The sequence below is a fragment of the Cervus elaphus genome, chromosome 15, assembly GCF_910594005.1.
Source record: "Cervus elaphus chromosome 15, mCerEla1.1, whole genome shotgun sequence".
NCBI classification, from domain to species: Eukaryota; Metazoa; Chordata; class Mammalia; order Artiodactyla; family Cervidae; genus Cervus; species Cervus elaphus.
Genome location: NC_057829.1, coordinates 56,803,532 through 56,825,095, shown reverse-complemented (window position 1 = coordinate 56,825,095; position 21,564 = coordinate 56,803,532). Strand labels below are relative to the sequence as shown.

Here is a 21,564-nt window from a genome sequence, read left to right as displayed (position 1 = left end):
CTGGCAACAGCAGGCAGGGTGAGATGAACCAGAGACGGCCTGGAGCCTTCGAGATGAGTCAGGACCTAGTCATAAAATACTAAGGCCTTTGACTGGGTTGTAGTGATGGAAACAGACAAAGAATAAACACATGAAACTTTCTGAAAGGAAATGTTAACAAGATTTGAGACTGTGGATAAAAAGGGCTATTTTCTGTTAAAAAATAAATTCCAGTTTTGGTGGTGTTAAGTTTGAAATGACAGTGAGATATCCAAACAAAAATGCCTAATTAAGATAAAAGATAAGAGAAGATAAAAAGATCAAGAGAAGACAGTACAGCCCATGGATAAAAACTAAATTATGCGAATGGTAAGAGACAAAGGAAGACCGTCAGGAAATGCCTGTATCTGGCAGGTAAGAGAAAAATAGGAATGCAAAGAAAGATACAAAGAGCAACTCTTAGCCAGGGTCAAGATTAATCTTTTAAAACCGTTCTTCCCTCAAATATGCTCTTCTGGAGACTCTGGTATCCTAGGTCAAAACCACTGGACTAAGGAAGTTGATGAAACAGAACAACAGTTCCACTAGGGACTAAGAGGTCTGAATAATAAAAGCTTTAAAAGGCCATGTAATAGCTTTAAAAAATCTTGTCAGAAACATTAAAAAGGGACCCCCAGACCTTAAAGAAAATTTGAGATTTTATTCTAAGAAAGCAAAATATGGGGGAGGGGAGGCAAAAAAGGAGAAATTATATAAAAACAATAAAGAAGACTGGAGCAATTTTAGCTTTTTCTCACAGGTGAGACCAAAAACAATTTCAACTATACTGTGGTTTTTTTTTTTTTTAAATAAGAAAGGGGGATAAGAAATGAAATATGCTCCTTCACAGGATCAACTCAAGTAAAGTAGCTGAACTTCTGATTCTATAACTCAGGAATAACTCTTTCACACTACCTAACCTCAAAGACTTACTAAATACAAAGATACAGTAATGAAAACACTGTTGCTGGCATACAGAGACAAACAGAATGAACAAATAGAGCCCAGATACAGAACTACACATCCATTTCAAATAACTTTTGACAAAGGAAACAAAGCAATACAATGGGAAAAGGAAAATCTTTTCAATAAATGCCAATGAAAAAATTAGGTATCTAAATGAAACTATGCAGTCTCTATTTAGCACTATATATAAACATAAATACGGAGGATTAAACATTAAAACTACAATGCTTTAGAAGAAAATGTGTGTGAATACCTCCGCCACTTGGAGATAAGAAAAGGTACCTTAGATCACAGAACACAATAACCATAAAAGAAAACAACTGATAAACTAGACTTCATCAAACTTAAAAATACCTGCTCATTCAAAGACAAAGCAAGCCTCATATTGGGAGAAAATATTCTAAAAGCATCTATATGATAAAGGATTGGTATCCAAAATATATAAAAAACTCCTACAACTCAATAATAAAAAGACAACCTAATTAAAAATAGACAAGAGCTGAACACACATTTTGGAAAGGAAGATCAACAAATGGTGAATAAGACATAAAAAAGTGTTCCACTTATTAGTCATCAAGGAAATGCCAAGTTAAAACCACAATGCCACTGTCACACAACCACCAGAAAGGCAAAAATTACAAGGAGTGACCATCACCAACTGTTGGTGATGACGTGGAACAACCAGAACTCTCGTATACTGCTGATTAGAAGGTAAAATGATATAGCCACTTTTGGGATAGTGCAATTTTTTATAAAACTAAATAAACATCTCAGCCTATGACCCAGCAATTCTGTTCCTATGTATTTACCCAAGAGAAATGAAAACATGTCTTAAAAAAAGCTTATACAAAAATGTTTATAGCAGCCCTGTTCATAACAGCTGAAAACTTGGAGCAGCCCAAGTGTTCATCAAGAGAAGAAGGGCTTACACTTAATGTGGCATGTTTATACAATCAAAGAAAACTCAGCAATACAAAAGAATGAACTACTGATACATATAACACCACAGGTGATTTTAAAAAACACCATGCTGAAAAAGATCCTTACACTGAACAGCACAGAGTGTATGGTTCCATTTATATGAAATTCAACAACAGGCAAAAGTAATCTATGGTGCATGAGAAACCAGAACCAGGGTTCTCTGAGGGCAGGAGGCTGACTGGGGAGTGGGTATGGCACGGGCTGTATCTTGACAGAGGTTTGGGTTTCAAAGGTGTACATTTCTGTTAAAATTCATCATATATTCCATTGAAGATTTGCACAATTCATAGAACATAAGTTGTACCTCAAAGAAAGAGCAAATCACCATAAAAACTAAATTTTAGTTAATGACACAAAAAAAGAGCAAAAAAAGGGAAAATCCTGAAATTTAGTTGAGGTGTAGCAATAGCTGTCTGCAACTTATTTAGAAATACATCAAAAATATGGATTAATGGTTGCATGTTATAATTAATACACATATGATAAAGCAAATTTAGTAAAGTGTTAACTGTGGAATCTAGTTGGTAGGTATATGAGTATTCATTGTGTAATTCTCTTATGCTTGAATGTTTTCACTTTAAGTTGGGGGAGGAGGAGAAACACTCAGAAACATTTTTCTTCCCCCTATATTCTGCCAGTCTTAGACAAAACTGAGAAATGAAAAAAGGCAACAGCTTTTTCTAATAAAGGTGTATTGGTTTGTCAAAACTGAGATGTTAAAAAAAAAAAAAAAATCCCTTTCCCATTCTCTTGTTTGAAGAAAAGTCAATACAATGAAATAACCTTTCCAAAGGGAATTTAATTCCATTAAATTTTCCACCTAATTACTCTTACTTTATTCTGAATATATGATAGGCTACCAAGCCACAAATACATTCAACAAATTAAGTGTTTTTGTGGTAAACATGACATTGACAAATTTCTTATCTTATTTCATGCTCTAAAATTAAGAAATTCACTTCTTTACTCACCAGGTCATGAGCTTGATCAATTGTAAAAACGTTGTTGTTTACTCTATTACCAACTTCAATATGTGCATCAGCTAATGATGAAATGAGCTGTTTACACTCATTCTGCATTCGTGTAAATGGAACGGCAATTTCATCATAATATAAATGTTCTGAAAGGATATCAAGTAAACGTGGCTGCACGGCTAGGGTAACAGCTCTACACTCCTAAAATATAACAGACAACAAATATTCATGGCAAATATGTAAATATAATTCTAAAATGCATAATCTTCACTTGCAAACTACCAAGTCTAAATTTCTATTGTTTTTTAATCTATATTCTGTTATCTCCCAGAACATAGTTAGTTTCACAGAGAAAAGGTATCACACCCAAACTACTCTAAAATTTTAATATGAACAACTACAGAACATGCACATGGAACTATTACAATTCCATTAAATTTTCCACCTAATTACTCTTACTTTATTCTGAATTTATTCCAAGACAGATTTAAAAATATACAACTGTAAAAAGAAATCAGTCAGGAAAGAACACTTAGCATGCACTAAAAAATGTTATTTAAAAACTCATTAGATTTCTTAACAATTGAACCCATAGTTTCACATGCCATACTGTAGAAATGGATATATAATTTAAAAGCTACTCACCTGCCCCCAAATTTAACTAACCCTTCCCACTCTCTCTGGTTGTTGCCTGCCCCAACCAGAGGGGGAATGACCTCAGTGGTGAGCCATGAGGGATTCTGTGGGATCTGGGTGATCAGCCTGGGCTTCACAGAGTAAGTCCAGAGAAGCTCTGTGAGGGTCCAGAAACCGAACTGTCAACACTTGCTGCTGAGTCTGAGAGGCACAAAAACACAGCATCACTGCCTCTCCAGCACACCACGTCCTGCCTAAAAACAGATGAGCCTTGCTTCTTTCCAGAGGCAAAGCTGGGGTTTCAGTTGCAATAGAGCATGGCTCAATTACTTTTAGACACAGCTTTGACAAACTGTTAAGAGGCAGTAACAAGCAACTCTCACAGCAAGTGCAGACAGTTAAATTTCCAGAATTCCAGTCAATGGAATAAACAAAGCCAGCAGGAAGTTTCTTTGATTTACAGAAGCAATTCTTAACACAAAATCAATACGTCTTACTAAAAGTTAAAAATTAAAGGGGCTGCAAGGGAATGGTTTATTTGGAAACACAAAGATTTGGGTTTAAATGTGCTGATTTTATTCTTCCTGTGACCAAAAATCTGCCCTTGCTACTACTCATACAAATGGACTTCTAGCTCTCAAAGCCTCTTATGTTTTGTAGTTCTCAGGTACAAAACTGGGGGTTCTAAGAAAAAAGGCTAGGGTTAAGGGCAAATGAGAGAGAAACAATGTTTCAGTATAATCTGGAATACTTTTCTATAAATGTTTAATTTTTTTTATAGAGAAAATTTTCACTTTTCTGTTTGTAAAATACAATGAAAATAATCCTAACAGCTAATGGAATCTAGTTTAGATTGTCTTCATTTATTTGGGGGCAAAATCTTACCTTCTGTAAAGCAGCCCATTCACAGATTACCAAAGCTACACTAATTCTCTGTAAGGCAGATTTGGAGTTCAAATGGAAGAGTAGTAACTGGCCAAGGGATTCAGCTGGTTTAATTTCTTGGGTTACCACATTTACACTTGGATCACAAATACAGCAACAAAGGGCTCCTAACAACCTAAGAGGGAGAAAAAAAGAAGTTACTATAAAAGTTACTTTATAAAATTATAAAATTACTTAATATAACTATTCTATATAATTACTTTATATAATTATGAAATTACTTTATAAAAAAGTTTCCCTTACTGAAGCTATAACTTTTCCCAGGGAAGACTTAACTCCTATCTTAATCTTCATAAAAAAATACAAATCCTTGGAGAAGGAAGTGGCAAACCACTCCAGTATTCTTGCCTGGGAAATCCCATGGATAGAGGAGCCTGGAGGGCAACAGCTCATGGGGTCACAAAGAGTCGGACATGACTTAGCAACTAAAACAACAAAACAAACAAAGGAGATTTTTAGGCCTGAAAACAGAGTTATGTGGCCTAGGTGTTCAAATTTTGTTGTGGACTGTGCAATTGTTGGGTTGCCTTCCCAAACAAATTTTAGTATCTGCCATTTAAGATGACTTTACCTAAGCTTAAATATTAAAGTATATGTGCACCAAAAAAATACAAATCTTATTTTTAAAACTTCAAAATAATGAAAATGTTTTCTTACATTTTAATTTTTTTCTTACTCTAGTATGATGAAGGGATTGACAGATACATGGAAGGAATCTTTTGTTAAATGACTTTTGAATTTATGTATACTCACTTGGCTGCCATCATTCTGGCCCGCATAACAACAAAGTCCCTGGTGGTGGGGTCTTCCATGATGGTGTCTGCACCTGCAATGTACTCCTGAAGTACTTCTTTATTCTGGCTTTGGCCCTGGCGCACCTTACCACCTGTTTTTTCCTAAGTGAATAAGGGGGGAAAACAATAATTAAAGATTTACCATTAAAATTTAATAGACAACATAAAAAATAATCTCATTTGTTACAATTCTACTAGAATACAGTTCTTTCACAAAACTTTAATGGATAAAAATTACTATGCATTTTGTCAAGATTCCAAAAAAATAATTTTTCCTTCTGTTACAATAACAATATCACACTTATAATAAAGCAATACAGATTTCTTAACACAGTTACTGTATTAATAATTATGAGTTGAACATACAAATACCTTATGTTCCTCTACACTTACTTTGGCTCTAGCTTTTACTTCCAGCAACATATTTAAATCAATAGGTAAATGAGAAGGCTGCATCATTAAGCAAAGCCACGCACCCATCCATGGACAAGCAGCCGCTACTACATACTGAACTGAAGCCTTGCTCAACAATTCCATCCAAACCTGCAGAATGAGACGGGAACAAGAAAATGAAATTTTTCTAGCAAGGCCTAATAAAACCTAATACTTTTAGTGATACTGAATTGAAAAAAAAAGGTAGGAAATAGCACAAAAATTAATTTTAAAATTCAACATATAGGTTTACTTTGAAATACTGTTTTAGGGTAGATGTTTGTATACTAAAAAAAAGTAACACAAAAGAAAGTTTTTTAAAAAAGAATACAAAGTATTTTCCTCAGTATTTTATGAAAACCATTTTTTAAAATACCCATAGAAAAGGTTATCAAAATTTCAGTAAATATCTGGAATCCTTTCTTTGTATCATAAAGCTCTATATGCAATCCTATATTCAATACATGCTTCAATATATAACAACTCTGGCTAAATTTAGATGAGTAATACCCTTAGTATATACTAGAGTAATATCCTAGTAATATCTAGTATATCAGAGTAGTGAAAGTTGCTCAGTTGTGTCCAACTCTTTGTGACCCCATGGACTTTACAGTCCATGGAATTCTCCAGGCCAAAACACTGGAGTGGGTAGCCTTTCCCTTCTCCAGGGGATGTTCCCAACCCAGGAACTGAACCCAGGTCTCCCTCATTGCAGGCAGATTCTTTACCAGCTGAGACACAAAGGAAGTCCAAGAATACTGGAGTGGGTAGCCTATCCCTTCTTCAGCAGATGTTCCCCACCCAGGAATCAAACTAGGGTTTCCTGCACTGCAGGCAGATTCTTTACCAACTGAGCTATGAGGGAAGCCATATCAGAATAATATACTAGAGTAATATCCTAGTATAAATTAAAAACAATGTAAATCTTGATTCATGATCTTACTCAATAAAGCACTTTAAAAAAAAATTATTTATTTATTTATTTATTTATGGCCATGCTGGGTCCTTGGTGCTGCAGGGGCTTCTCACTGCAGTGGCTTCTCTTGTTGCAGAGCAGGGCTCTAGGGCACAGGCTCAGTTGTGGCGCGTGGGCTCAGCAGCTCAGAGGCATGTGGGATGCTTCCTGATCAGCGATTGAACCCAAGTCTCCTGAATCGGCAGGTGGATTCTTTACCAGTGTGCCACCAGGGAAGCCCTAAAGCACTTTTCTTGATGCTTAACATTAAATGGGCTAGGGCCAGCATGTAGAAACACCACCAATGTTAACCCACAGCTGTTAACAATGAGCCACTTCAGAGGCCAATGATTCAAGACTACGTTAACAGGTATTAAAGGCACAACAGTGCCATTTTCTCCCATAAATATTATTAAACATATCAAGTGGCTATTCTTTATAGGTTCCAACACTTATGACCAATATTTCCAAATAAAAGGAAAAAGTACAAGTTTAAATTATGACAATCAGACTCTATATATTACCAATAAATCTCAAAAGATACTCTATAGGACAGATAAGCATCCTGATAGAAAGCAAAATAAGTGATGTCTTTTCTTCATTTTTTATTTTCCGTATTGAGGCTATGAAGAAAGTGCTTAAAACACCTGCCTAATGGGTCACACAACTAACCAGAACTTAACCATTATAAACCATAAAAAGTCTATTTCCTTGATCTCCAGACTATTCAAATGTGTTGATTTCTAATTTCTTAAACCCCTGATCGACAACTGTACAGAATTATGAAAAAAAAAAATTTACATCTCCCAAGGCACTGGGAAAAGGAGTACAGATATATTAACCACATACCTTGTGAATGAGGTCCAGAATTTCCTGGCTGCTTTCTAAAACACAAAACTGAAATATGTGTCGAAGCATATCAGGAAGGATAGGTGTAAGCCAAGACGAAGAGTTCTAAAAACAAAAGCAAAATCAAAATTATAACATAATTCTGCAGCGTTAGCTTATTTTAAAAGTTTTAAGTCAAATAACAGAAGTACTACCATGAAAAGACTGTTATGACTTCATCAAAAACATTCAACTGGTAATAAATTTTGACAACATTCTGAGCAAAAACACCTTATTATTCCAATGATTTGGAGAAATTAAATGGCATACAGTCTCTAGGAACCTGGAGAAAGTCTGATTATGATTAACAACACTGAATTTTGCTTCTAATAAACTGAAATCATCCTGTATATGGGAGCAAGCTCTAACCAGTGACATCTCTTTGGTTTCATTGTGTATCACTGCTCTGTCAGGGAAATTTGATAAATGATCACACTACAGTTGTGCTAGGTAATCAACTTAAGTTGTATGTGCTCATCATTAAGGCAAGAAAAGAACTGTGAGATGATATCCAATCTAGAAAATTCAACTTTGAGTTCACTACTAAATTAAGGCCAAAGTTCCAAATTTATTTTGGGTTAAGAACCCTCTGAAAAAAAAAGAACCCTCTGAAAATCGGGTTCTGCACAAAATCGGAAAGACTGCACAATCTTCTCTTAGAAAAATACACTTATATACATACTTATGTATAATATTTTGCTTTCAGCTTCAGGGATTTCCTTAAGCTCAGGTTTAGAACCTCAACCTAAGGAATTTCTCAACAAATCAAAAGCCCACCCAAATCAAGCAATCAAATGGTACTTAACTAAATCCACTGTGTGCTCAGAATTGTAGAAAAGGAAACTCATGTTGTCTACTGTTCAAATTACAAGCTTGTTGAGTAAGAACTAAAAATTTTATTAACTAGTTCACAGTACTTAACATCACATCCTTCCACAATTTTTAAAAAATAAAAACTATGTTGTCTGGAAGAAAGCTGAGCACAGAAGAATTGATGCTTTTGAACTGTGGTGTTGGAGAAGACTCTTTGGACTGCAAGGAGATCCAACCAGTCCATCCTAAAGGAGATCAGTCCTGGGTATTCATTGCAAGGACTGATGTTGAAGCTGAAACTCCAATACTTTGGCCACCTCATGCGAAGAGTTGACTCATTGGAAAAGACCCTGATGCTGGGAGGGATTGGGGGCAGGAGGAGAAGGGGACGACAGAGGATGAGATGGTTGGATGGCATCACTGCCTCAATGGACATAAGTTTGGGTAAACTCAGGGAGTTGGTAATGGACAGGGAAGCCTGGCGTGCTGCAGTTCACAGGGTCGCAAAGAGTCAGACACGACTGAGCGACTGAACTGAATTGTCTGGAAGAGACTGAGAGAATTTGGAAAATGTTTAACTGAAATTCCAGAAAGTGAGAAGGTCTAGGGATACTGCATAACTCAGAAAGCTACCTACAGTTCTCTTGCCAGTAGGAAACTAATAATGCTGGTCTTTTTTTCACATGTTTCTCAAAATGGTTTGAAAGAAATTTAACACAGACTGCAAAATCATCAGCTGGGGGGAGCCTACTCACTGACGGGAGTTGCCTTAAAGAACTACTTTTCATTGAAAGGGAAAGGGATATTAGAAAGAAGAAAAGTTCTCCTTTCCTCAGCAGAGAGAACAGCAATTAGGAAAGCTGTAATAGCAATAAGCAAATAATTTAGTATTAGTCTCCTATAATTTCTTCTCATTTCCCCCTACCATATTTACCAATTCTCTTAATCCACCCCTAACCTCATCAGTGGAAATCAAAACAGTTGCTTGTAGATCCCAAAGCCATACCTATAGGTGAAGATTTTTTCCCCCCTATATTAATAAACTGTGAATGTAATACAAATTGTAGTAGTCTTCTCATACTATAAGCTTTGTTACTCTAGTAAATTCTACTTTTTAATTATTTTAAAAACAACCAAAGGAATAAAGAAATGAAAGAAGACAGGGTGTTTTTACGGTAGATAAACTATTCTGTAAGATATAATAAAGATCATCACACATCTGTGAAAATCAACAGAATGAACATGCAACATCAAGACTGAAGCCAAGGAAACTCCCTGGAGGTCCAGTGGTTAGGACTGTGCTTTTACTGCCAAGGGCCGGGGTTCAATTCCTAGTCAGGAAACTAAGATCCTGTAAGCAATGTGGCACAGCCCAGGAAAAAAAAAGTGAAGCCTAATATAACTATGGATTGGTTGACAACATGTCAACGTTCATTCACTAACTGTAACATGCTGGTGTGCGACGTTGATGGTGGGAGCAGCTACTTGGGAGAGGGTAGGAGGTATATGGATGGGCACTCTGTATTTTCTGTTTAATTTTGCTTTATAAAGTCAAGTCAATAAAGAGGAAAATAAAATTTAAAAAATAAAGAGAAACCAAAAGCCCAACCAGATAAAAAATCCAACCCAGAATATGCAGGTCACTATCATCACAGGAACGAGTATTTTTAAAAATGCAGATTTCTCCAGCAACACAACATAAAGTCTGCCTAGCAGAAAATACAAGTTACAAAATAAAGCTGAGAAAACAGCTGAGGCTGTTCTATCTGAACAACTGTTCTATCTGAACAACTGTGCAAGCATCTCCTTTTAGATATTATTACAAAAAGTTACGCACTTCAGCTCACTATTAGTATTTTCTCCAAAAATCACTAAGTACAATTTGGCCTAGCCAGAAACAACCTGCCTCTTGCAAATCTGAAAGTTGGTCCACCTGTTTTCATAAATTTTGTGCCTGTCTTCCAGTAGACACTGACTTAGGCGGGTAACCTAATGTTGCTTTTTATTTATAGGTTTATTAAACTGAATTGGTTAGGAGTGGGGTACAGTGAGGGGTACAATACTTTAAGCTGCTTAGAAATTAACCATGTTGGGATTTTCCATACCAAAATTTTAAAAAAATAGTCAATGGAAAAAAAAAATAGTCAATGGACTTCTAGTATGCTACTAACTAGGAGTCTACTAGTCACAAATTTCCCTTCTAATCTTAGGCAAAGTCTGGAAAGTTTTGATGACTTCAGTAGTAGTCTAGCAGAGTATAATCCAAATTACAGAAAAATTCCTACCACAGACTGTTTACTTCACCAGGTTTAAATTAACTATAACCTATACTACTACAACTCAAGTTATAAGTGAATTCATGTTTTAAGAGAGCTTTTAAAAAATATTTTGGTTTCTGTTAAATAATTGTCACAGTATTAGCACTTGATGTCATTTTTATAATGAGGGTCAGATGGAGGAGTTGGCATCTGTGGGAATACTCAGGGGAATGACTGATAGTTATTTAGGATAAAGAGAATGGGGCAGTTTCTGTACAGCTCCTTTATTCAGACTGGTGTTCCTGCCTTCACTCTGCCTTTGTGGAACTCAGAATAAGGAACGCTGATGACAAACAAAAATAAGACCATCGGACATGTCACTATATTTACAAAATCAAGGGGAAACTTTTAGCCATCTACACCCCTTACACTCAGTCCTTTGGCCAGACCAGTTTCCCTTCCTCTTTAGTGCCGTCATGCTCACTCCTGCTTCCGGAGTTTGACACGTGTTCTTCCTCTGACTGTTACCCTGCTCTTCAATCTGGTTAAACTCCATTCATCCTTCAGATCTCAGTGTCAACTGTACTTTCAGCAAGACACTTCCCTGACCTTTGCTCACCTCACTAGTCAGGATCCAGTAACACTGTCTTCTCCCCCTACCAGATCCTGGCCTCATTATGTAATGATGGCTTTATAAAATGGCCACTATGTAATTACAAGGACTTGTCTAGTTGTCTTCTCCTGTCTTGCTTAGCTTCCTGTTTGAAGCTCTACAAAAGGAAACAGATCTCCTCTTACCAATCAGTATCTAGAAAATTGTAGGCACAAAGGAGGCACTAAAATAACATTGAACAAATCCACCTTGATTATGAGAACAGTCAAAGTCACAAGGAATAGTTGGTAATATGCAAAATTTTCCACAATTGTAGGCTGGTAATAAATCCATAACTGGCAAAATTGGCATCTTAGGTGGGATAAGATCTTGCCAGCACCATTTTGCTATGGCCCCTCTTTTATCTTCCACAAGCACACCCATAAAATGTGTAGATGTGGGGGGAAGCAGCAATCTGATTATCATTTACCATGAACACCTGATTCATGTCAGTAGGTATCATCATTTCTATCTCCATACCAAATAATATGGGGTTGCAGGGAAGAAAATCTGGAAAGAAGCTACCACAAAGTTATGAATCACGCTGAGTTCTGAGCTCCTCTACTAATTTGGTCTGAAATCCTATTTTGGCCCACTGCCAAAAAACAAAACCTAATTCTATAATTAGACAACTTGTAACGCCTTGTTTTATTGATTTGTCCAACCAATATTTACTGAAACTCAGATAAATATTTAAACTTTGCTCTCTCTTCATACTTTTATAAAATCTGACCGATACCTAATTATGCTAATGTTCTCAAACGCCAACTTCTCAGTCAACTCTGGTTTTTTGGTCTTTATTCCCTTCTCTACATACGCATACATTAAATTTTCTTACATCCTGGACTAAATATGCCCCCAAATTCCAACTCAATCTCATGTATATCTTCATGCTAAATATATGCTAGTGCTTGCCTTTCAAATAAAAAATACTTTATGTACTGAAATTTTCAGATAACTCAGAAGGTGACTCTGATGCAAACAGAATGGAAAAGCTTACCCAGTCAACAAAATATGGCTAAACTAGAGGTTAATGTCCAGAATACATTTTCCCAGTTGAGTTCTGACTAAAACCACTATTAAAGATAGCAGTTATCAACACTAATTAATCTAGACATTCCAGTAAAGTAATTCACAGACAAACATATACATTCATAGATAAACCTGCATGAATAAATACAGTCTATAGAAAGTAAAAACAAGTAATGATCTACATGGGAACAGAACCTAAAAAAAATGAATATATATGTATGATTCATTTTGCTGCACAGCAGAAGCTCACACATGATAAATCAACTATACTCCAATAAAAACTAATTTTTTTTAAAAAAGGAAAAACAAATGATAAATTACTTCACTTTGTCAAGTTCTCAGTTCAGCAAAAACAAACAAACAAACAAAAAAAAACAGTTACATCCTGATTTTAAGTCATTACCAAATAAAATTAATTTGGTTTACCTAAGAGTTCTTATTTCATACTCTCTGAGAAGCTAGACTTGCCAATACTTTCACATGTTGACATAAGAGATAAAAGGCACAGGGATTAAACAATTTATCTTCAAAGATGCCAAGGTATGTCATAAAAGAATCTAATACAAATGAGATTTCAGAAATTTCCTGGCAGTCCAGTGGTTAGGACTTCATGCTTCAACTGCCCAGGGCCCCGATTCCATCCCTGGTCAAGGAATTAAGATTCTCCAAGCCATGTGGTGCAGGCAAATAAATTTTTAAAAAAAGAGAGAATTTATAAATAACTTATTAACTGTGGTTCTATACAAAAACATTTTAGAGACAAGCATATACACATACATACTTATGATGGGATAAGTATGATTCAGGGATAAGTAAGATTCAGGCTATCTTCCTTATAAAGTCTTACGGTTTTGCAAAACAAAACAAAATTACTAAAGATAAGCATATGAAAAGATGTTCAACATCATATATCATTAGAGAACTTCAAATTTATAGTGAGATACCACTATACACTTACTAGAAAAGCTAAAATCAACAACACTGACAACATCAAATGCTGGGAGAGGATATGGGGCAACAGAAACTCTTAATTCATTGATGGTGGAAATGTAAATTGGTACAGACATTTTTAGAAGACATTTTCTTATAAAATTAAATATATTCTTAGCATATGATCCAGCAATTGTGCACTTTAGTATTTACCCAAGTGCAATGAAAACTATGCCCATACCAAAACCTGCACACAAATGTTTAAAATTTCATTCAAACTGATAAAAAACAGAAAGAAATGAAAATATCCTTTAATAGGTGAATATATGAACTCTGACACATCCATACAATGCAATATTACTCAGTGATAAAAAGAAATGAGCTAAAAAAAAAAAAAAAAAAAAAGAAATGAGCTATCACGTTATAAAAAAGACATGGAGAAACCTTAATTTTGTAATGCTAAATGAAAAAGAAGCCACTCTTAAAAGGCTATATACGACATGTGTGTGTGGCTCAGTCGTGTCCAACTCTTTGCCACCCCATGGACTGCAGCCTGCCAGGCTCCCCTGTCCACAGAATTCTCCAGGCAAGAATACTGGAACAGGTAGCCATTTCCTTCTCCAGGGGATCTTTCCAACCCAGGGATCAAACCCAGGTCTCCTGCACTGTAGGCAGACTCTTTACCATCCCAGCCACCAGGGAAGCCCACATACTACCTAACTCCAACTATGTGGGACTCTGGAAAAGGCAGAAGTATGAGAACAATAGAAGAGTAGCGGTTGCTAAGGTTTTGAAGGGAGGAAAAGTGGAAATGACACAGGCATTTTTTAGTGCAGTGAAACTATTCCGTATGATACTCTAATGGTGAGCACATACCACTGTACATATGTCAACCCATAGAATCTACACTATAAAGAGTGAACCCTAATGTAAACTGTGGGCTTTAGTTAATAATGTATCAATACTGGTTCATCAACTGCAACAAATGTACTACACTAATGCAAGATGTTAGCTAAAGGGGAAACTGTGTGCATGTGGGTAGGGGCATACAGGAACTATGTAGTTTTTGCTCAGTTTTTCTATAAACCTAAAATTGCTCCTAAAAGTAAAGTGTATTAAAAAAAACAGAAAACAACAACAACATGAAGGGAAGAAATTTGATAATTTCAACAGGTCTATCTAAAGTGAATTTAAGAATATTTACATTAAAAAAATTTAGGTAAAACTCAAAACCGAAAAAAAAAAAAAATAATGTGAAAACTCAGAACCCATGCCAGCAGTTCTTTATATGAACCCATGCCTGATCAACTAAGCATTATATTAATAAAATGGACGTGACAGCTTTTTCTTAGAAGATTCTGATCAGATAAAAAAGATAATGTAATAGGAAATTTACAAATGTTGATTCATGGTAGTGCAACACAATACCGCGCTATAGATTAAAGTAGGTCTACATGGAATATTCCTAATTCACATAGGAATGCATGGTTGGTGAACACAAGAGAGACATTTATCCACAGTATTAATATATTGTAAAAAAAAAAATTAACCATTGTTTTTTAAAGACCACTGGCTCAAACTGCAGCACCTATAAATAACAGCATAAAAAATGGATTCCTTATGATGTTTCCCTAAATTCTAGTATTTTGTTTGACCTTTAACGCTATTTTTAAAACAGGAATGTGAAGCCTTTTACAGACAGGGCAAGGATTACTCAGCTCATAACAGATTTCTATTTACCCAGTGATATTACCTAAAGGGTCTCTGTAGGCATTTCAATGTGTTACTACTTGGAAATAAAAAGGCTCTTAAGACTAAGTATTCCTTAAAAGGAAGTAAGTGCCTAGCAATTGTATTATCAGTCTTTTCAAGTCACACTGCAGAGCTTCACAGGTAGCTTTCTAACCTGGGATGGTTTTTGCCAACCATCCAACTGTCAACCACACAGAGCAGGCAAAGAATGAATAATATGATCTTTGACAGGAAGGGATGATTCAATCTTTCCTTCAACAAAAACTTGCTGAGAGCCACCTTTGTGTTAAGCAATATTCCATGGGCTGGGAATACAATCTATAACAGTATTAAAATATTTCTGCCCTTATGATGATTATATTCTTATGTATCTAACATAGTCACCATACCAATTTTACTAGCCCTAGCATTCTCCTGATCTTTATGTGAACCAAGGGTAACCTGGTGGTCAGACGGATTTTACAAAATTAATCTCTAAAAATTTCAAGATTACTGTAGTTATTAGTTCTTACCTGGTCTTGTGTTGATAACAAAGTGAACAGAGTTTCCAAGGCCGCTCTTCGAACTGATGATATAGTGTGATGCAAAAAAGGCCAGACCCGTGGAACTAAAACTGTGAGTGATTGCTGAATACTAATAAAGAAGGCACAGATTAATCTTATTCATTCTTAGTTGAAATTCTGTTGATACATCATCTAAATATCATTTCCTTATGGACCTAGCCACTTTTTTGATGAATAAATTCTAAAAAGACAATATAATTTTCCTATGAACACTTGCTTAACACCCTCATACAAAACTGTTATTTTAACACCAGAATAGACAGAACAAATGCAGTCATAAAGAGTAGCAGAAACACTGCCATGAGGTTTTTCTGTGGCACCAATACCATGAATCACCTCTATCCAATTGGAACTTTTCAGAATAACTGCACTTATTCCCAGTCTGTTCTTACTCAGGAAAATGGGACATGTATCTTAGTTGATAGTCAGCCTACACAAAAATCAGGATTGTTAATCCTTACTCCTTTCCTACTGTTAACTCCAATGGGTAACCAATAGGTGCACAGAATTTATATCCCCCTTTGGGGCCATCTCTATCATATATCAAAAGAAGCAAGAGATGGTATGGTAGTAGCTTTGGAATTTGTTATCCTAATCTAGCATTACTAAACTAGGAAAACTCAAATTATCTTCCTTCTCACAGATTAGATTTTAAATGTGAAAGCAAGCAAAGGCACGAGTTGGCTAACAACTTGGACCATAGGATTCCTGTCACATCCATGAGTCATTTATAAAAGTTACCTCAAATTAGCAAATTATTTATAAGTAGCATTTGAAATATACACCTCGGTAGAAAAAGACATGAGGAAAAAAGAATATGTCAGTGTAATTATCTGTTCTTTTGGTTCCTCTCAGGAGAGGTCCATCTTTTAATGCTATTTTCATTACTTGCAGATTTATATGAACATCACCTTTTACATTTATTTACACATCTAGTAAATTTACTTATAAAATTACAACTTAAACACATGCACAAACAGACATAAAACAGACTCAAATATGAAAAAGCATTATAGCAGGTCTTGTTAATAGAGTAACTCTTCATGCTCCAAATACATGCTGCATTTCTTCTTACATAAGCTGGAAAGAATCTGCCAAATATCACAACATATGAAGCACATTTTCTAAGGCAATTTTGAAAAAAAAAATAAAATAAAAAACTACATTATTCCACACTGAATTAACAGAATTTTCACTACATTCTTCGATTTTTTTTTTTTTTAACATTATCTAGCTTTTCCTACACTGTCCACTTGATTATATACATACATTTTTAAGTCCAAAGCCTTTTTTTTTTTTTTTTAGGGCAAGTGCCAACAAACCAAAGCTCACAGTTCAAGTTCACTCTATGTGAGTTTTTAAATAAAGTTTTATTGGATTACAGGTATGTTCATTCCTTTATGTATTATCTACAACTGCTTTTGTGCTACACGGGCAGAGTTGAGTAGCTTTAACAGAGATCATATGGCCACAAAGGCAAAGCCTCACTATCTGGGCAGGAAAAGTTTGCCAACCCCTGATATGTAATAATAATAAAGAATTCTTGCATTTTGCTGCTTGAGAAAGGCTTTCACACAGATTAACTCATTTAACTCTTATACCAATGAAAGTGTCTGAAAATTAGGAAACACCATATATGCACTACCATTTCAATTTTTCTCTTCACTTTACAGGCACTTATTTTGCTATTCCAATTGTGGGTTGTCCCACTAGCCTAAATTTAACATTGAAGGATGACCACAGGTCAGTATTATTTGAAACATTCTCTCCATGTTTTTCACACATCAATGATTTTCATTGGAAACAAATTTACTTACAGAACCAGAAATCATTTATAATCATAATTACATAAACATTCATTGACTACACTCACTAGCCTAAGAAGAGTAATTAACTTTCTCATCTGTAATTTTTTTTCTATATCTCCAAGGATACTTATTTAGGAGCCAGTCTAAAAGGTAGGGAATACATTAGCTAAGCTTCATTTCAGATATCAAGACAAGAAAATAAATGACACTAAATTTTTGGTTTACGTCTTTGCTTTACCCATTCTCTGCTTTTGAACATTATATTACATTATTATGTATTCTCTTCCTGATAAGTGATTATTGAAATCAAGAGAATATTTCTTTGTAAACATTATGAAGAAAATGCTTACAGAGTAGCAAAATTTGGAAATGTAAAACTGATGTTCACTGATAATTCTATTAACCACTGTCACAAAGGCTACACAACTCTATAGCTTAGAACAAGAGGTGAAAATAAAATGGGTAATTGTTTATCTAAAGTTAACTATCATAGGATGAACAAGTTGAAAGATTATATAATGGAATTAACCCAAGAATATAGCCTCTCTTAAGTTTCTGCCCCGAAAGAGCTGGCGGCTAGAGAATGAAGAAGGAAAGTCCTCCTGAAAATAACTGTCTTTGGCATCCCCAACTTACAGTGCTGTTCTAAAAGACACTAGACTATCACATTTTTAATTATCTGGAACTGTATGTAAACACTTTCTACTTTATTGCATTGAACAGAAATAATTACCTGCATTGCTGAACCTGAGGATAAGTTAACAAGGATGACAGAAGAGTCATAATACTATTTGTTGATGCTGTTAGATCATCTAGTTCCAGAAGAGCATCCCATAATGTATTTATAATGAAAGGTACCTATAAGATCAGTTATCAAAAAAAAGTTATTAATTTTGCAAGAAATATTCACCAGCCATGCCAAACTATATTTCAGGAGTCACTACTGATTCAACAACATATACAACCCCAATGACCTTGGATAATCCCAGTTCTGAGTAAAGTTAAGGAGGAAACATTATTCGTCTTTAACAATTCTCTACCCCTCTTTTTAATGCCACTCAGCTCTACTTTGGCATTTACCTTTCTAGCGAGGTTCATAACAGATGGAGAATTCAAGAAATAAGATATCCCAACTGTATTTTCCATAAAAAAAAAAAAATCATAAACTTTGAAAACAACACAGCTAAAACATACATGTCAGGACCCTCTGAGCAATTTTAATATAGTTAAAACGTCCTTAATCATCATGAAAAGACAAATTTAGTTTCTGAGCTTTCGAAGTACTCTCAAATACACATGTTCTGGTTTTAACAATAGAGGGAAATCAGATGGACCTTAAAAGAGGCATTTCAAAAATGAAAACATAATAAAAAATCAAGTCAAAATCAAAATCAAAACAAGCAAAAATCTCATGTGCCTAAAAACCAGGAATGAAATGAACAAGGAATGGTTGCTTTCTTTTTAAGGAAGTTCTCAACATATTCTGTACATGAAAGGGAAAGATAAAAAGACACAATTCACTCTTCCCAAGAATATATATATCAAGATCTGATGCACCAGAGGGCTGTCGTAAGAAAAATGGAGAATGTAAAAAAAAAAAACAACCAACCTCAATGTTTTTTCTAACACGCTATACAACAAATGTAAAAGGCTCTATAGGAAAAAAATGTGAAAACATTACTTTTTGTGTCTGCAGATCCACAAGGCTTTCTACCACAGGTACTAATGATGCTGCAGCAACAGCTCTGACATCATCATCAAGATCCTGGAGTCCTTCAATTATTCTAGTTAAAACTTTAGGCAATAAAGTATTAATTACATCCTGTAAAAGAGTACACCAAAACAGATTAATTTCTATAGTACAAGTGATGTGCTTAAAAATCTTTTATTAAATTAACATACAAAAGTATAAATTCCAATATTTATTTTAAAAGAATCATGTAAACAGAAATGAAAAACAGTGTCATTAGATGCCTATGTAATTAATCTCATTTGAAAAAGAACATAACAGTATAAATACTTCATTATTCAATGTGACTTGAAACATCAGAACATGTTTTCAAGGCAGGAGCATGAATTCCCAATGTGAATACACATACATATATACTCCTGCGCTAGAACCTGAACTTCTATCTCCTTCAATACCACTGACATCCAAAGGGAATATGAGAGAAAAGAAAAAAGAAAGCCATCTCTTCCTGCTTCTCATTACTCCAAACTACCCTCTTTTCAATTGCCCCAACACAGTGAGCCCCCAAAGGCTACTCCTGTGATCATACACTAGAAATCTCACCAAGAATTGGTCTTGCTATGAAACAGAAACAGGTTTCCAAGCATAATTCTCTTTTAATTCATACTTAAATTCTTATTAGCATCACCTGTCTCTATGATACTACCTCAAGAAAGCAAATCTTAAAGGACTGGCTTATCTATAACACTAAGAATCTAGAGCCATTTCAAAAAAAAAAAAAAGAATCTAGAGCCATTTCATTTAATTAATGAGAATGAACTAAGAGGGGAAAAAACTCTCCAATACATGCTTCAAAAACTGAAGTGTTTACCTGACGAACTGCCAAAGCATACTTTATTCCTAGCAGACCACCATGTCTAACTTCCCACTGTTCTTGTGTAAGTAATTTAAGCAGCACATCCACAGTCTTATGAACTCCTGTTTCATTCATGTGTTTTAACACCACACCTAATGTTTGAGCACAAGTTTCACGAACTGGAGCCACCACCTAAAAATGAGAAAGCAAGAAAATTCACATTTGCAAAAAAAAAATATATATATATATGTGTGTGTGTGTGTGTGTGTATATACATATTTGAAGAATCTGAAACCTCATTGGGTAAAGCCTCCCTTAGGAGATACTTACTTCATCAGAAACAAAGTCTCCAAATCTGTCTAAAGCAAACACACAAAGGAGTCTAATAACCAAGTCTTCCAACCACTCTTGATGCTGTTGAATCATCTGTTAAAATAATCACTTTTTAATAACGTATTAAAACGTATTAGGAAAACAAATAAATAAAACGTATTAGGTCCAAAAACTAAAACTAAACCGTTAACAGCAAACTAAAACAAAACACTGGGTCAGATTATTTTTTAGCTGTAGGAACAATAACCAAACTATGGAATAGTCCCAATTTCTATCTTCAATATTAACCACATCTTCTTTGATGATTATTTAGATATACTGTACTAAAATCTATAAAATTCATGAATTCTATTATTTTACTTCCACTCCCAGAGAAACTGAGAAACCACTTAAGGTTGCTGCAGTATCAGTTACACCTATTCAGTTCGGTTCAGTCGCTCAGTTGTGTCCGACTGTTTGCAACCACATAGACTGCAGCACGCCAGGCTTCCCCGTCCATCACCAACTCCCAGAGCTTGCTCAAACTCATGTCAATTGAGTCAAAGATGCCATCCAACCATCTCGTCTGTTGTCCCCTTCTCCTCCCGCCTTCAATCTTTCCCACCAGCATCAGAGTCTTTTCCAATGAGTCAGTTCTTTGCATCAGGTAGCCAAAGTATCTATTATCTAGCCTATCACTACTGACTCCATGTTACACCAGTCATATTGCTTATTGACCTTTAAACTATACGCTCATTCATCTTACTCTACATTCTAATCCATTATACCCTGCTCAAATATGAGTGCTTCTACATACTTTTCCACTCAATATTTCTGAACATATCTTTCCCCTGAACTCATTCTTTCTCTATCTATAATATAAATAAACCTCTTCCTAATTTTTTAACCTTTTTCCTTATGTTCACCCCTCCATATTTCTTACTATTTACCTCTCATTTCTACTTCATGGCACATGCTCTGCTACTTTCCTGCCTGAGAAAGAGGATATCTACTGAAATCTGATGATAATTTTGATTTACTACACTTACACTTACCTCTTCTAAAGTGCTATCTCCCATTTTACCACCACTTTTCCCATGAGCTTTAAGGATTTCCCTAAGTCCAGTGCCTGCACCATGTCGAACCTAAAAAGAACCAAGAAGCAAATATCGGAGGTTAAATGCTTAAGAAACAGTGTTTAACTTTTCTTCAATATGAAAAAGGGATACTAGATTTTTAAGAAATTGGAACAAACTGAGTGGGACTTCAAAAAACTGTGTTTTTCTTCTATTATCCAAGAAGAATTACA

General features: G+C 35.1%; 1 protein-coding gene across 1 annotated transcript in view; it reads right to left on the bottom strand.

Annotated features, from left to right (window-relative positions):
* BTAF1 (B-TFIID TATA-box binding protein associated factor 1) overlaps positions 1 to 21,564 on the bottom strand; it is an 85,188-nt gene that overhangs the window by 29,099 nt on the left and 34,525 nt on the right. Inside the window, exons 9-19 of the mRNA XM_043925220.1 lie at positions 21,311 to 21,400; positions 20,274 to 20,369; positions 19,959 to 20,135; positions 19,079 to 19,219; positions 18,131 to 18,255; positions 15,539 to 15,659; positions 7,551 to 7,655; positions 5,708 to 5,857; positions 5,274 to 5,416; positions 4,461 to 4,635; positions 2,937 to 3,140 (exon numbers count right to left, since the gene is read on the bottom strand). Of these exons, the coding sequence (XP_043781155.1) occupies positions 2,937 to 3,140; positions 4,461 to 4,635; positions 5,274 to 5,416; positions 5,708 to 5,857; positions 7,551 to 7,655; positions 15,539 to 15,659; positions 18,131 to 18,255; positions 19,079 to 19,219; positions 19,959 to 20,135; positions 20,274 to 20,369; positions 21,311 to 21,400 (1,527 nt within the window). The remainder of the gene's footprint in view (positions 1 to 2,936; positions 3,141 to 4,460; positions 4,636 to 5,273; positions 5,417 to 5,707; positions 5,858 to 7,550; positions 7,656 to 15,538; positions 15,660 to 18,130; positions 18,256 to 19,078; positions 19,220 to 19,958; positions 20,136 to 20,273; positions 20,370 to 21,310; positions 21,401 to 21,564) is intronic.